Below are 13,344 nucleotides of genomic sequence, written 5' to 3' on the forward strand. Positions count from 1 at the left end.
ATCTGCGTAGCTATTGCCCTCTGCTTTGAGCACCAGTGCGTCGCCTTTCGTACGCTTACGCGCCGGCTTCGCCTTGGTTTTGCTCAAAACCTTCTCTCTTTCTACGCGCCCTCTCTTGCCAACCGTGATCCAAGGGTTCACCTTCCCTTGGACCGGTTGGTCACTGCTACCGCTCTTAGCAGTCTCGCCTCGGGGTTTCGGCTCTTTGCCCCGAGCCCGTTTCGCGACCGGCTTGGCGTTACTCGCACTACGCGGGCGTTTGCCACTCACCGGCCGCTCCACATCCATCGATCTCGGCCGTTTGGTTTGGGCCGAGATTTTTCCACTCTCTGCAGCCCCACCTGGCTGCACCTTGCACACACTCTCTGTGGAGGAGCGGTCCGTTTGCGTGGACCTCTCCTCTCTACCCGCACTACGATCAAACAGGAGATCGTACTCCCTCCGGGCCTGGGCGACCGAATCGCGGAGCCTCAGCAGACCTTTTTTAAGGTCTTTACTGATGTTGTTCCGCCCACTGGTGTATCCGATCAGCTCGTCGAGCTGTTCGGAGACCACCAGCAGCTTCGGAAGTCCATCCCTGTTGCGAGTCAGCGCACGCGTGAGCTCTGCTCCACTCATCTGCGTGTCCTCTATTGCCGACCCGACCCTCGGAGTGCCGTACTCCGACACTTGCGGGGATTCTACCCTCGACGCCTGCGTTGGTGATCTGACCAGTCCGCTTTTCGCGAACGGGTTGATCACCTCACCCTCCACGTTCTCAGATTCCCTAATCAAATACGTTTCCATCACTGCTGTAAGGGTCCCCCTTAGAGCCGCTATCCCTCACTGCCACTGAAGTAGTCGCCCAAGGATCCCGGTGGTTATCTATGCAAGCAGGGAGGCCACCCACGGGTTGGCACAGGCCCTTATGGGACCTGAGCTCAGAGCCAGGATCAGCGCAAATCAGGATACTTCAACTGAACCTACCTCCACCCAGTTAGTTTCCTAAGCTGGATACAGTTCGGGAACGTACTCTAAGGCCTTGCCAAGGTTTTATGGGACGGAAGGCGGCTCCGACATTAGCCCATCCGTCGTTTCAGGTCAGTGTCACCCGGCCCTACTAAGAGGATAGAATGCCGTCACCACCAGCACTCCTCTACTCCGCGGTCCTCTTAGAGTGTACCATCTCATTGACCAGTAACGTCGCGCGCCAGTATATCGTAATCAGGAGCTTACTGACATCGCTCCTGATGTGCCCGAGGCACCCCTGACTAGGCTGTGGCACTTTGGAAGCGGTGCCGGTTCGCTTGAACAGAGTTGATGCTTCCGGATGTGTGGTATTTCTGAAGAGGCCCAGCAGAGCCCACTGCTGAACCCCCGCCACGCCTAGGCAAACCCCGCTTGAACAGTTCGTGTGCAGCGCACATGATGCTCGGTCACCTTGCGATGCCAAAGGTGGTGAGTCCTCACTGATGTTAGAACATGCTTCGCCTAAGAAACGCCATCTTAAGCTCCCACCGACTAAACAACTATATAGAAGAGAGGCAGTGTAATACACTGTAAATACAAATCATACGATATTGTGATGTTACTCACACCCGCAGCGGCTCCTCGTGCAGCTGCTACTTCCGAAAGTTCTAATTTGGTGCTTTCCGACACCTGATCCGTTTGGTGATCAACCGCAGTGAACCTCGGAAGCCAACAATCGTAAAATGAACAAGCTATCAATTCGTACCACCACAATATCTGTAAAATTTGCGTTCAAAAACAAATCATACAATCTAAACAAAACAAAACTAAAACCAAAAGTTTACGCATGCATTACCTGCAGGTAATTTGATAGCAATCATTGATGAGTTGGCTTCTTTAGTGGTGTTGAGATAATTCCAAATTCTGAATCTGCATGTCAAACTGAATCGAAATCCAAATTTTCATGAATTTTGGTGCCGGGAACCTATTTTAAAATCAGTTTGAAGTTTGTATGGGAGCGATTTGTCGAATCACTCCTCGTTGCATTTTGTACTGGGGGGAGCTGTCAAACAGTTGCCCAGCTGTCAAAAGGTGATTTCAAAAAATATCTTTGAAATTGATTTTATGTACCAAAATAAAATTTAAAAAATCTGAAAAAAATCATAGTGGCTCAGAAAAATATCAGTACATTTTTCAAAATTTAAAACCCAATTACCGTGGTTTTATGGTACGATACGCATGGGTTTGGTCCAATTTTACATTTACAACTTTCGGTTCACATTTTATCACCTACCGATTGTCCATGATGTGGTCTTAGACTAGTTTCATGCACACTATTAATCAGTTTTCCTAAAAAGTCGCAAATTGATGTAATGCATGTATGGGTTTAATTCATTTGTGCATTTCGCCAGTTCCGGCAAGGCACTCGAATCTGGTTCCGGAACACTACTGACCTGAGACTATTTTCTTGCTGATCGTTCTTCGCGTTATCGAAGAAGCCGTTATTTAGTGTGCTGCGTGTATGCGTTTGATTCTTTTCTACATTTGACCACTTCTGTCGGGGCACCTGGAACCGGTTTCGGCACACTATTGGTTTTCCAAAGCAAGGTCTATGATAGGGTAAAAGGGTATAATGCGCCCCACCGGGGTAAAACGCCCCCTTCATTTTCTAGCGATTCAAGCGCTTTTCGCATGCGTAATCGATTAGAAATCAAAAATATTGAAGAACAATTGCCATCAAGCTGGTCCGTTAGTTGACTGGTACAGAAAAACAATAAAAATATCAAAAAGTCTGAAATCGAGACTTTTGACGTAATATTTTACCTCTTGAAAGCTGACTTCATTGTAAACGAAGCTACTTCTGTTTACTTGGGTTATTTTGCAACTTTTATGCAGTTAAACACTTGGTAAAAGACCCTCCTAGGATATAGGATAGGATAGTTTTATCACGGGGCTGGACGTTTTTCTTTCGACGGGGCGTATTGCCCCGTGTTAGCACTGGCAGCCCTTCCGTGACCACTGTTGACGTCTTCGGTGACGGACAGCGACCTTCACCATGACACGTCTGCGCAAACGTCAGAACTAAAGCAGAGTGAAAACAGATATGCTACATGTGAAACTACAAACCAATTAATTTTCCTAAATTTCTTATATTTTCTACTATTTTATTGAATTTGTTTATTTGAGTGCCTAAATTTGATTGAGGTGAGAATTGTGGTTAGTTATTCGGAGATAGTCTAATAAACATAGTTAATTATCATCCCAACAGCAAGCAAAGTGCAGCTTCTAACCTCTGTTGTTCGAGGAATAAAAAAAAAACTAATGAGTCACTGAATGTGTAAGCCCCTTTTGTAGTACAAACCTCAATGAATCTATAAACTAAATATATACTCTAATTGCAGCTTAAAGCAATCGCTGAAAAGATCCGTGATTTTCATTTCGTTCCCGAACAAACTTTAAGACATTCAACCACAAGATGTCTGAGTCCCGTGATAAGACACCGGATAACAGCAACGCATATAGCTGTGTTGCCTGTCAAAGGCCGGACTCCGCTGACAACATTGTTGCCTGTGATAAGTGCTCCGATTGGTGGCATTACTCCTGTGCCGGCGTAACAGATTCTGTGAAGACCGCGAAATGGTTGTGCCGAAATTGCTTCCCACAAGCAGCCCAGTCAGTTTCCAACGCCTCGACATCAGCTTCCCGGAAAGCTCGCTTAGAACTGAGCATGAAGCACCTGGAGGAGCAGCGAGAGCTGGACAAGAAACTAATGGAGCTGGAACTGGAAAAGAAATACTTGAAGCAAAAGTACCAACTATTGGAGGAGACGCTGCAGGAAGAGTTTGAAACTCGAAGCGTCCGTAGTCGGGTCAACGAGATAGAGTCTCGGCAGAACAACGTTAGGCGATGGGTGGAACAACAAGCATCCGAGAAATCAGCGGCCAAGGAAGATGATGTCCCCGCAGTCACGTCGGATAACCGACAGGATGTTCACCAAGGTCCACCTGTTCACATCACGGACGCGGAAGACGGAGCAGTAGGCGGGGTCGATTGTGCGATTAGAGATCCACAAGCCGTCCCTGGAAGCAATGCCTTCGGTAATCTCCGTCGCACTTTGCAGAACTGCAAGCAGGACCAGCCAACGCTGCAGCAACTGCAAGAATCGCAAGAGCAATTAAAAATATGCCAGCTTCAGTTGCAACAACAATCTACTCCTATTTCTTCAAGACGCCCGGACGTTTCAAAGGGAGCCATTCGCAAAACGCACCGGGATGAGATCGTCAGGCCCGCCGAAGATATGCCGCGTTCGGCGGTACCAAACCCCATGGTGCATGAGGCCCATGATCAACACAGAAATCACCGTTATCCGGAGCCGCTCCGGAATCCAAATCAGTTTGCTCCCTCCGTTCCGCTTGTACGTCATCGTGTAGAAGTACCGATTCCGTCCGTTAGCTCGTTGGTTCCTCGTGGCCCGTCTCCCGAACAAATTGCCGCTAGACAAGTGATGACCCGTGACTTGCCGGAATTTACTGGCGATCCCGAAGAGTGGCCAATGTTCGAGAGTAGCTTTAACAATACGACTGCAGCTTGCGGCTACAACCATGCCGAGAATCTCTCTCGGCTCCAGCGGTGCCTGAAAGGCGCTGCACTCAAGTCAGTCAGGTATTACCTGATGTCGCCGGAATCGGTTCCGGACGTCATGAAGACATTAAAAATGCTTTATGGCCGCCAGAGATGTCCATATCCTCAGTGTGGGAAAGAGAAATAGAAAATACACCACTCACGCTGTGCATCTGAACAGGAGCCCTTCTCTTATATGTGGATCCACCACTGCGATTCGGATGCGCGCAAGCTTGGTGGGTAGAAATAAATCTCTTAGCTCCCTGAGCACTAGGCCACACAACAGTGCGGCGAGAGCGATTTAAAATTCTCTTCGGTGAAAGTGTAAAAAATCACCCGGGCGCGCGCTCCAGTGAGGTTTTTGCGCCAGAGTGCGCGCTGCGGTGAAACACCGGAGAGTTCTCGCCCCGGCGACACCATGGTGATAATTCGGTGACTGCTGGAGGTGACACGGGAGAGCGCCGGAGAGCGATGCGCGCGAAAGAGTGAGCCACACTCGATCCAAGGCGGACGAGCAAGAGCACGCACTAGCGCTTGGTCTACCTACCACCCAAAACAAGAGAAACTGGTTTCTTGGTGTGGTGAAAAATGTTCCTATCCCCAGTGTGGTCGATAAACTGACGCCGCAGTGAATCGCTTCGGTGAAATGCCATCTCTGATGGCCGCCCAGAGATGATAGTCAACAAACTCATTAGAAACGTTCGTGAAACTCCATCTCCGAAACCGGAGAAATTGGAAACGCTGATTGAGTTTGGGATGGCCATTCGCAACTTAACCCAGCACCTAATCGCCGCCGGTCAGCAGTCACATCTGTCCAACCCAATACTGCTGCAAGAACTGGTGGACAAACTTCCTGCAGGTGTCAAATTGCAATGGGCGCAGCATCTCCAGAATCATCCGGTCGCATCACTACAGATTCTCAGTCAGTTCATGACAACTGTCGTGGATTCTGTCAGCAAGGTTGTCGTGTATGTTGGTGAGCCAATACAGAAGCACGAAAAGTCCAAAATCCGTGAGAAAGGGTTTCTTCACGCCCACGCTGAAGCAAATGGAGCAGGTGCTTACGCTGCGACAAAACGTTGCCCAATATGCACCAAAGATGATCATCGAGTTCCAGATTGCACCTCGTTTAAAAGAATCAGTGTCGAAAATCGGTGGAAGAGCGTTACATCCCTGAAACTCTGCCGTTGTTGCTTGAACTTCCATGGTCGTCGAACATGTAAAAGTACAAATCGCTGCGGAGTCAATGGCTGCGAGCTGCGACACCATCCCCTTTTGCATTCACCACCTCCAACATCCACAACTACGGGCAATCAGCGAGTGGCACAGTCGTCCGAAAATCACGCTCATCACCACTGTGGACAATCCGTGTTGTTCAGAATTATACCTGTGGTACTACACGGACCTTCCAAATCGATAACAGTTTTCGCCTTTCTCGACGAGGGATCCTCAGCGACACTCATCGAGCACGACCTTATCGGACAACTGGGGATTGAAGGACAAAATGCTCCACTGTGCCTCACGTGGACGGCAAACATGTCCCGGCTGGAATCGAAATCGCAACTGGTTTCTCTGGACATTTCCGGAATTGGTCAACAGAAAAGATATCAACTTGCGAATGTCAGGTCCGTTGAAGTCCTCAATCTGCCCCACCAGACTTTACGTTTTGGAGAACTGCAAAAAAGCTTTCGACACTTGGCTGAACTTTCAGTTGATAGTTATGAGGATGCTGTACCACAAATTTTGGTTGGACTCCGAAACCTGAAGCTTGTTGTACCGCTAGAGACAAGGGAAGGCAATCGGGGACCAATTGCAACCAAAACACGTTTGGGTTGGTGCGTTTATGGAAGTCTCGATTATGGATGTAAACCCGAACACGTCAGCCTTCATATCTGCGAATGCGATACCAACCGGAAGCTTGAATCGATGATGAAGGAGTACTTCAATGCGGATTACACTGGAGTTGCTCCGATTGAACCACTGGTGTCCGAGGATAACAAACGAGCCCAAAGGATTCTTGAAGAGACGACGACAAGGGTTGGAAACCGATTCCAAACTGGTTTGATTTGGCGGTACGATGAAATTGATCTACCAGACAGTTTCCACATGGCTTAACAGCGTCTTCAATGTTTGGAGCGAAGGATGACACGGGATGCAGCTTTGAAGGAGAATCTCCATCGGCAGATCCGTGAATATCAGGACAAGGGTTACGCTCATCGACTAACGCAGGCAGAACTACTTGCAGCGGATCCTAAGCGGGTATGGTATCTGCCTATCAGCGCTGTGACAAATCCCAATAAGCCCGGAAAAGTCCGCCTCGTATGGGATGCGGCAGCGAAAGTGGCCGGTATTTCGCTGAACAGTCTCCTACTGCCAGGACCGGATTTGTTAACTCCATTACCCCATGTCCTGTTCCGTTTCCGACAATTTCCGGTGGCCGTCTCTGGTGACATCAAAGAGATGTTTCACCAGGTCGGTATCATTGAGTCCGATCGGCATTCGCAGCGTTTCTTGTGGCGCGACAACCCCGAACAAACTCCGCAAATCTTTGCGATGGACGTCGCCATTTTTGGTGCCGCGTGCTCACCGTCATCCGCGCAATTTGTTAAAAACAAAAATGCGCAAGAGCATGCATCACGATTTCCCAAGGCATCGGAAGATATAGTAAAGTGCCATTACGTGGACGATTACCTTGGGAGCTACGAGACCATCGATGAAGCCAAAGAAGTCGCCGAAGGCGTGAAGGTGGTGCATTCCAAAGGAGGATTTGAGATCCGAAATTGGGTATCAAATAGTCAAGCTGTCGTGGAACATTTGGGCGGAGAACCAGCGAACGGGACGAAGGAGCTAATTTCGAAGGGAAACGGCAATACGGAGCGTGTTTTGGGAATGCTCTGGCAATCGGCAGCGGACGAATTGCGATTTTCAACGACATTCCGTAGAGAAATCGTGCAACTAGTCGACTGCGAAGTTAGGCCAACAAAACGACAGATGTTGAAGTGCATCATGAGTCTCTTTGACCCGCTAGGCCTGCTAGCATCGTTCTTGGTGCATGGCAAAATAATGATGCAGGAGGTATGGAAAACGAAAATTCAATGGGACGAGCGTGTTGACGACCACATCTACGACCGTTGGAAGAAATGGATCGCTCTATTTAGCAAGATCGAGGACCTCCAAGTGCCACGTTGCTACTTCCAGCACGCTAACGCCAACATGTACTCGGCACTCCAACTCCACATATTTGTTGACGCAAGTGAAGACGCGTACTCGGCGGTTGGATATTTCCGTGTAGAGGCTCCCGACAAGAGCGTTCTTTGCACGTTAGTAGCAGCAAAAACAAAGGTTGCACCGATACACCACGTCACTGTCCCGCGACTGGAATTGATGGCGGCGGTATTAGGAAGCAGACTAGCAGCCTTCATTTCTGAAGGCCATTCGATACCGATCAAACGAAGAATCTTCTGGTCTGATTCGCGAACCACTCTCGCTTGGATCGGATCGGAACACCGACGTTATCGACAGTTTGTCGCATGCAGGATTGGCGAAATACTATCATCGACAACCACGAGCGAATGGAGATGGGTGCCGAGTAAACTCAATGTCGCCGACGAAGCTACCAAGTGGGGCAGAGGACCCTGCTTCGACGTTCACAGCCGCTGGTACCAAGGACCTGATTTTTTGTACCAAAATGAACAGTCTTGGCCTCAGCCGGACCAGAGGATCACTACCACCGAAGAGGAAATACGACCGTGCTATGTTCATCAAATACTCACGATGCCGCTATTACAATTCGAACGGTTTTCCAAGTGGGATCGTTTGTTACGGACAGTAGCACGTGCAGGAGACGCATTGAAGGGCATTATACAGCCAAGAGACTGACACAACCAGAACTGCAGGACGCTGAAATATTGTTATGGAGAATGGTGCAATTGGAAGCATATGCGGACGAGTTGGCCATTATCAGGAAGAACGAAGAGTTGTCCGTCGACGAACGAATGTCACTGGAGAAAGACAGCATTCTTTTCAAACTAACTCCGGTACTGGATGAGCATGGAATACTCCGCGTGGACGGCCGCATAGGTTCATTACAAGTAGTACCAGTGGACATGAAATGGCCTATCATTCTACCCAGACACCATCGTGTAACATTCTTGATTGTAGACGACTATCACCGTAAGTATCTTCACGCTAACTCTGAGACGATCGTGAATGAGCTGCGGCAGCGTTTTTACATTCCACGGCTGCGTGTGATTGTGAAAACTGTTGCAAATCGTTGCCAGGTTTGCAAAATTAAGAAAGCTAAACCTTGCGCACCTAGAATGGGACCGTTACCAATAGCGAGACTTTCTCCTTTCGTCCGCCCATTCAGTTACGTTGGGTTGGATTATTTTGGTCCAATTACTGTTAAGATAGGTAGGGCCAACGCAAAAAGGTGGATTGCACTTTTCACGTGCCTTACGATTCGGGCTGTGCACGTGGAAGTTGCCTTCGATCTTTCCACCCATAGCTGCATAGCGTGCATTAGGAGATTCATCGCTCGGAGGGGAGCTCCAATCGAGATTTACTCCGACAACGGGCGGAATTTTGTAGGAGCTCAACGTGTTTTGAAGGACCAGGTTGCTCGCATCTATGAGGACGTCGCTATCACATTCACCAACACTCATACCAAATGGGTGTTCATTCTACCTCATGCTCCCCACATGGGGGGTTCATGGGAACGCTTAGTTCGATCAATCAAAGTTCCCATGAAAAGCCTTCCGCAAGAACGTAAACTGGACGACGACGCGTTACATACTACGGCGGTGGAAGCGGAGGCCATCGTCAACACACGGCCGTTAACCTATCTGCCTCTAGATTCAGCAGAGCAGGAAGCCCTTAGCCCCAACCATTTCTTGCTGGGGTCTTCTAACGGGGTAAAACAACCAACGACCAGGATGGAAGATACTCCAAGAACAAACCGTCACATGTGGAATTTGATTCAGCACAACCTTGACCATTTTTGGCGCCGCTGGATCAGGGAATATTTACCCACGTTGACGAAAAGAACCAAATGGTTTGGCGAATCAAAGCCACTCCAAACCGGAGATTTGGTCGTGGTGATCGACGAGACGAAACGGAATGGATGGATACGAGGGAAAGTGCTGGAGATCAACCCAGGACGCGACGGAAGGATAAGGCAGGCAGTAGTTCAAACCTCAGACGGAGTGTTTCGGAGGCCTGCGGCCAAGTTGGCCATTTTGAAAGTGCAGTCGGATGCTAAAGCTGTGTCTGGTACCCACCTTTACGGGGAGGGGAATGTTAGCACTGGCAGCCCTTCCGTGACCACTGTTGACGTCTTCGGTGACGGACAGCGACCTTCACCATGACACGTCTGCGCAAACGTCAGAACTAAAGCAGAGTGAAAACAGATATGCTACATGTGAAACTACAAACCAATTAATTTTCCTAAATTTCTTATATTTTCTACTATTCTATTGAATTTGTTTATTTGAGTGCCTAAATTTGATTGAGGTGAGAATTGTGGTTAGTTATTCGGAGATAGTCTAATAAACATAGTTAATTATCATCCCAACAGCAAGCAAAGTGCAGCTTCTAACCTCTGTTGTTCGAGGAATAAAAAAAAACTAATGAGTCACTGAATGTGTAAGCCCCTTTTGTAGTACAAACCTCAATGAATCTATAAACTAAATATATACTCTAATTGCAGCTTAAAGCAATCGCTGAAAAGATCCGTGATTTTCATTTCGTTCCCGAACACCCCGTTTGTTTTGAAAAGGCAGATTTTGGAACGTTTTCGAAAAACGTTTCAAAGCTTCCGCCCCTCCAAAGACAAAGTTCGCATGCAACATTTCACTGACTTTAGGAACAACGATTTGCAGTGGACAATAGATGGAATAAGGCGCCAGTTTTAGATATATTGCCATTTCTGCTTAAGGGGGGTATATTATACCTGTTTACCCTATTTTTTTGTTAACCGTTCATCAGCTTACCTAAAAAGTCATATAATGTGTCGAATTTATGGGTTTGGTTCTCCTTTACATTTGACCATTTCCGATGGGGCAACCATATTCGGTTGCGGAACACTACCGGTTGTCCCCAATATGGCCGGAAACTTTTTTTTTATCAAATCAAGATGCCTAAAAATCCGTGATTTGATGTGTCGCTTGCATAAGTTTGGTTCCTTTTATATTTGGCCATTTCCGGCGGGACACCCGGAACCAGTTCCAGATCACAACCGATTCAGATGTGTTCTGAAAATATTTTCCTGCTTACTGCTCATCAGGATATCAAAAAAGCCACTATTTGATATGTCGCTTGCATGGGTTTAATTAACTTTTATACTTTGCACCTCCGGCGGTACATGTGGAATCGGTTCCGATATGGTCTGAGAATACTTTCCTGCTTACTGTTCATCAGGTTATCGAAAAAGCTGCGGTTTGATATGTCGCATGCATGGTTTTAGTTCAATTTTATGGTTGGCCACTTCCGACAGGACACCCGGAACCGGTTCCGGGACACAACCGGTTCAGATATGGTCTGAGAATATTATCCTGCTTACTGTTCATCAGGATATTAAAAAAGCCACTATTTGATATGTTGCATGCATGGGTTTGGTTAACTTTAATACTTGTCCACTTCCGGCGGGACATTTGCAACCGGTTCCGGAACACTACCGGTTCCGATATGGTCTGAGAAGATTTTCCTGCTTACTGTTCATCACGTTATCGAAAAAGCCGCGGTTTGATATGTCGCATGCATGGGTTTAGTTCACTTTTATGTTTGGTCACTTCCGGCGGCACACCCGGAACCGGTTCCGGGACACTACCGGTTCAGATATGGTCTGAGACTATTTTTCTGATTACCATTCATAAAGTTATCGAAAATGCCGTAGTTTAATGTGCCGCATGGATGGGTTTGTAGCGTTTTCATATCTGGCCCCTTCCTGGGATACCGGTCCGAAACACCTAAATGGCCATAACTCCGGAACGGCTGGACCGATCTGAACCATTTTCAATAGGAAACAATGGGACCAGATTCCGCGTCGAATGAACCGTCGGTCATTAAAATCGGTTGAGGTTTACTGCCAGAAAGTGATGTGAGTTTTTTTTGTACACACACATACACACACACACACATACACACACACACACATACACACACACAGACATCACCTCAATTCGTCGAGCTGAGTCGATTGGTATATAAGACTTGACCCCTCCGGAGGCTCTATCAAATTTTCGTTTTTGGAGTGAACATATAGCCTTTCGGTACACCTTGGTGCACGAGAAAGGCAAAAACATACCCTATTTAAAAAAATGCGAATATTTCATTTTATGTATTTTTTATTTGCGTAAACATGATTTTGAGGAGCATAGAAAAAGGGGGTTCCTCAAAAATGGCCTTTTTTCATTTTTAAGAATTGCGCTTAAATGCAGTGGAGATTTTTCTTGTAAAAAATAATTGCCTATATCATGAGGATTCTTTAGCTTATTATATTTGCACAAAAAAGTTAACAATTTTCGAACATTATCGAGCTTTTTTCGCAATTTCAATTTTTTAGAAGGTGTGCAAAAATTTAAAAACATGCGTTCAGTAATCTAGGTTAAAAACCCAGTTAAAAGAACATTTTTAGAAAATCATAAAAGTCATTTCTTTTTTCAAGGATTTATACAGTATCCCCAAAAATAAAATTACTTAAAAGTTGTATTAAACTATTTTTGAGGCTATTTTAAACATTTTCAACTACTTTACGATACACTCCTTACTATCACCGCTACTGTTCCTCATCGTAATCGACGAGATTCTGGTAGGTGCGAATCGTGAACCAAATCGTGGATTGCTTTGGCAGCCCATTACCATGGAGCACCTAAATTACTTCGAATTTGGCTGATGACGTTGCTCTCCTTGCTCAACGGCGCTCTGATATGCAGAGCAAGCTCGATGATCTTGCCAATCGCTCCTCGGCGGCAGGTCTTACCATCAACGTCAACAAGACCAAATCGTTGGATGTAAACACGGTCAACCCTTCCGGCTTTACGGTAGCTGGGCAAGCAGTGGAGAATGTTGAACGCTTCTAATATCTAAGTAGCCAAACGGCGGCCGATGGTGGCACAAAGATCGACATAGGTGCACGGACCTTGGCATGGACCAAGAAGGCGAGCGCTGCTTTTGCGAGTTTGAGAAATGTATGGAAAAACAACCAAATCAGCCGACGCACCAAAATCCGAATTTCTCACTCGAACGTGAAATCTGTGCTGAAATACGCCAGTGAAACCTGTAGGCGAATTCCGGCGCACTTTTTCTTAAAAGAAAAGAAAATTTTCTTGCTGGTGAGCAATGGAAGAAAATTTCTTCTCTTCGAAGAAATTGTGCGCCGGAATTCAGCCACTGGTGTGTATTAGTGGAGAACACGCAATCGCCCAGGATGGAGATCTTTCAATTCGGCGCTCTGCACCAACATGGGTGCTCAGAACTGAAAGTAAGTAATAAAGCTATCACTAAAGAGGTTCGGCCGCTTCTTTATTCCCAAGCTAGACTCTGATACAAAATGTATTTACAGCTGTATAATTTCTTTTAGACAATTCATTTGAATACTCATAATGCAAGCGCAGTTATCATTTCTTGCATAGTTAATTGATTTCCAACTTCTTTACGTTGAATTCTATGATATAGTATATCCGTTTCTCTATCAGTGCCTTGAAATAGATTCTGTCTGTTACACTGTGAGTCTAGCAAACAATTATGAAAGACAAATATTACTGATGAAGGTTCAAC

General features: G+C 46.7%; 2 protein-coding genes across 4 annotated transcripts in view; one reads left to right on the top strand and one right to left on the bottom strand.

Annotated features, from left to right (window-relative positions):
- Positions 1 to 13,344, bottom strand: part of LOC109425263 (segmentation protein Runt) — a 180,863-nt gene that overhangs the window by 166,229 nt on the left and 1,290 nt on the right. The window lies entirely within an intron of this gene.
- Positions 8,411 to 10,326, top strand: LOC115267247 (uncharacterized). Of its 3 annotated transcripts, XM_062845571.1 has the most exons (3): positions 8,411 to 10,080; positions 10,145 to 10,212; positions 10,277 to 10,326. In XM_062845571.1, exon 1 carries the CDS (start codon positions 8,490 to 8,492, stop codon positions 9,933 to 9,935), a length of 1,446 nt encoding a protein of 481 aa, XP_062701555.1. In that variant the 5' UTR covers positions 8,411 to 8,489; the 3' UTR covers positions 9,936 to 10,080; positions 10,145 to 10,212; positions 10,277 to 10,326. The 3 variants fall into 3 exon arrangements, with proteins under 3 accessions (XP_062701555.1, XP_062701554.1, XP_062701556.1); XM_062845570.1 differs by having other exon boundaries at positions 8,411 to 10,212; XM_062845572.1 differs by having other exon boundaries at positions 10,145 to 10,286.

Source organism: Aedes albopictus, chromosome 1, assembly GCF_035046485.1.
Source record: "Aedes albopictus strain Foshan chromosome 1, AalbF5, whole genome shotgun sequence".
In the NCBI taxonomy this organism is placed as follows: domain Eukaryota; kingdom Metazoa; phylum Arthropoda; class Insecta; order Diptera; family Culicidae; genus Aedes; species Aedes albopictus.

Coding starts and splice junctions, on each gene's coding strand:
- LOC115267247 (XM_062845570.1), top strand. CDS start 8,490: ATGGTGCAATTGGAAGCATATGCGGACGAGTTGGCCATTATCAGGAAG.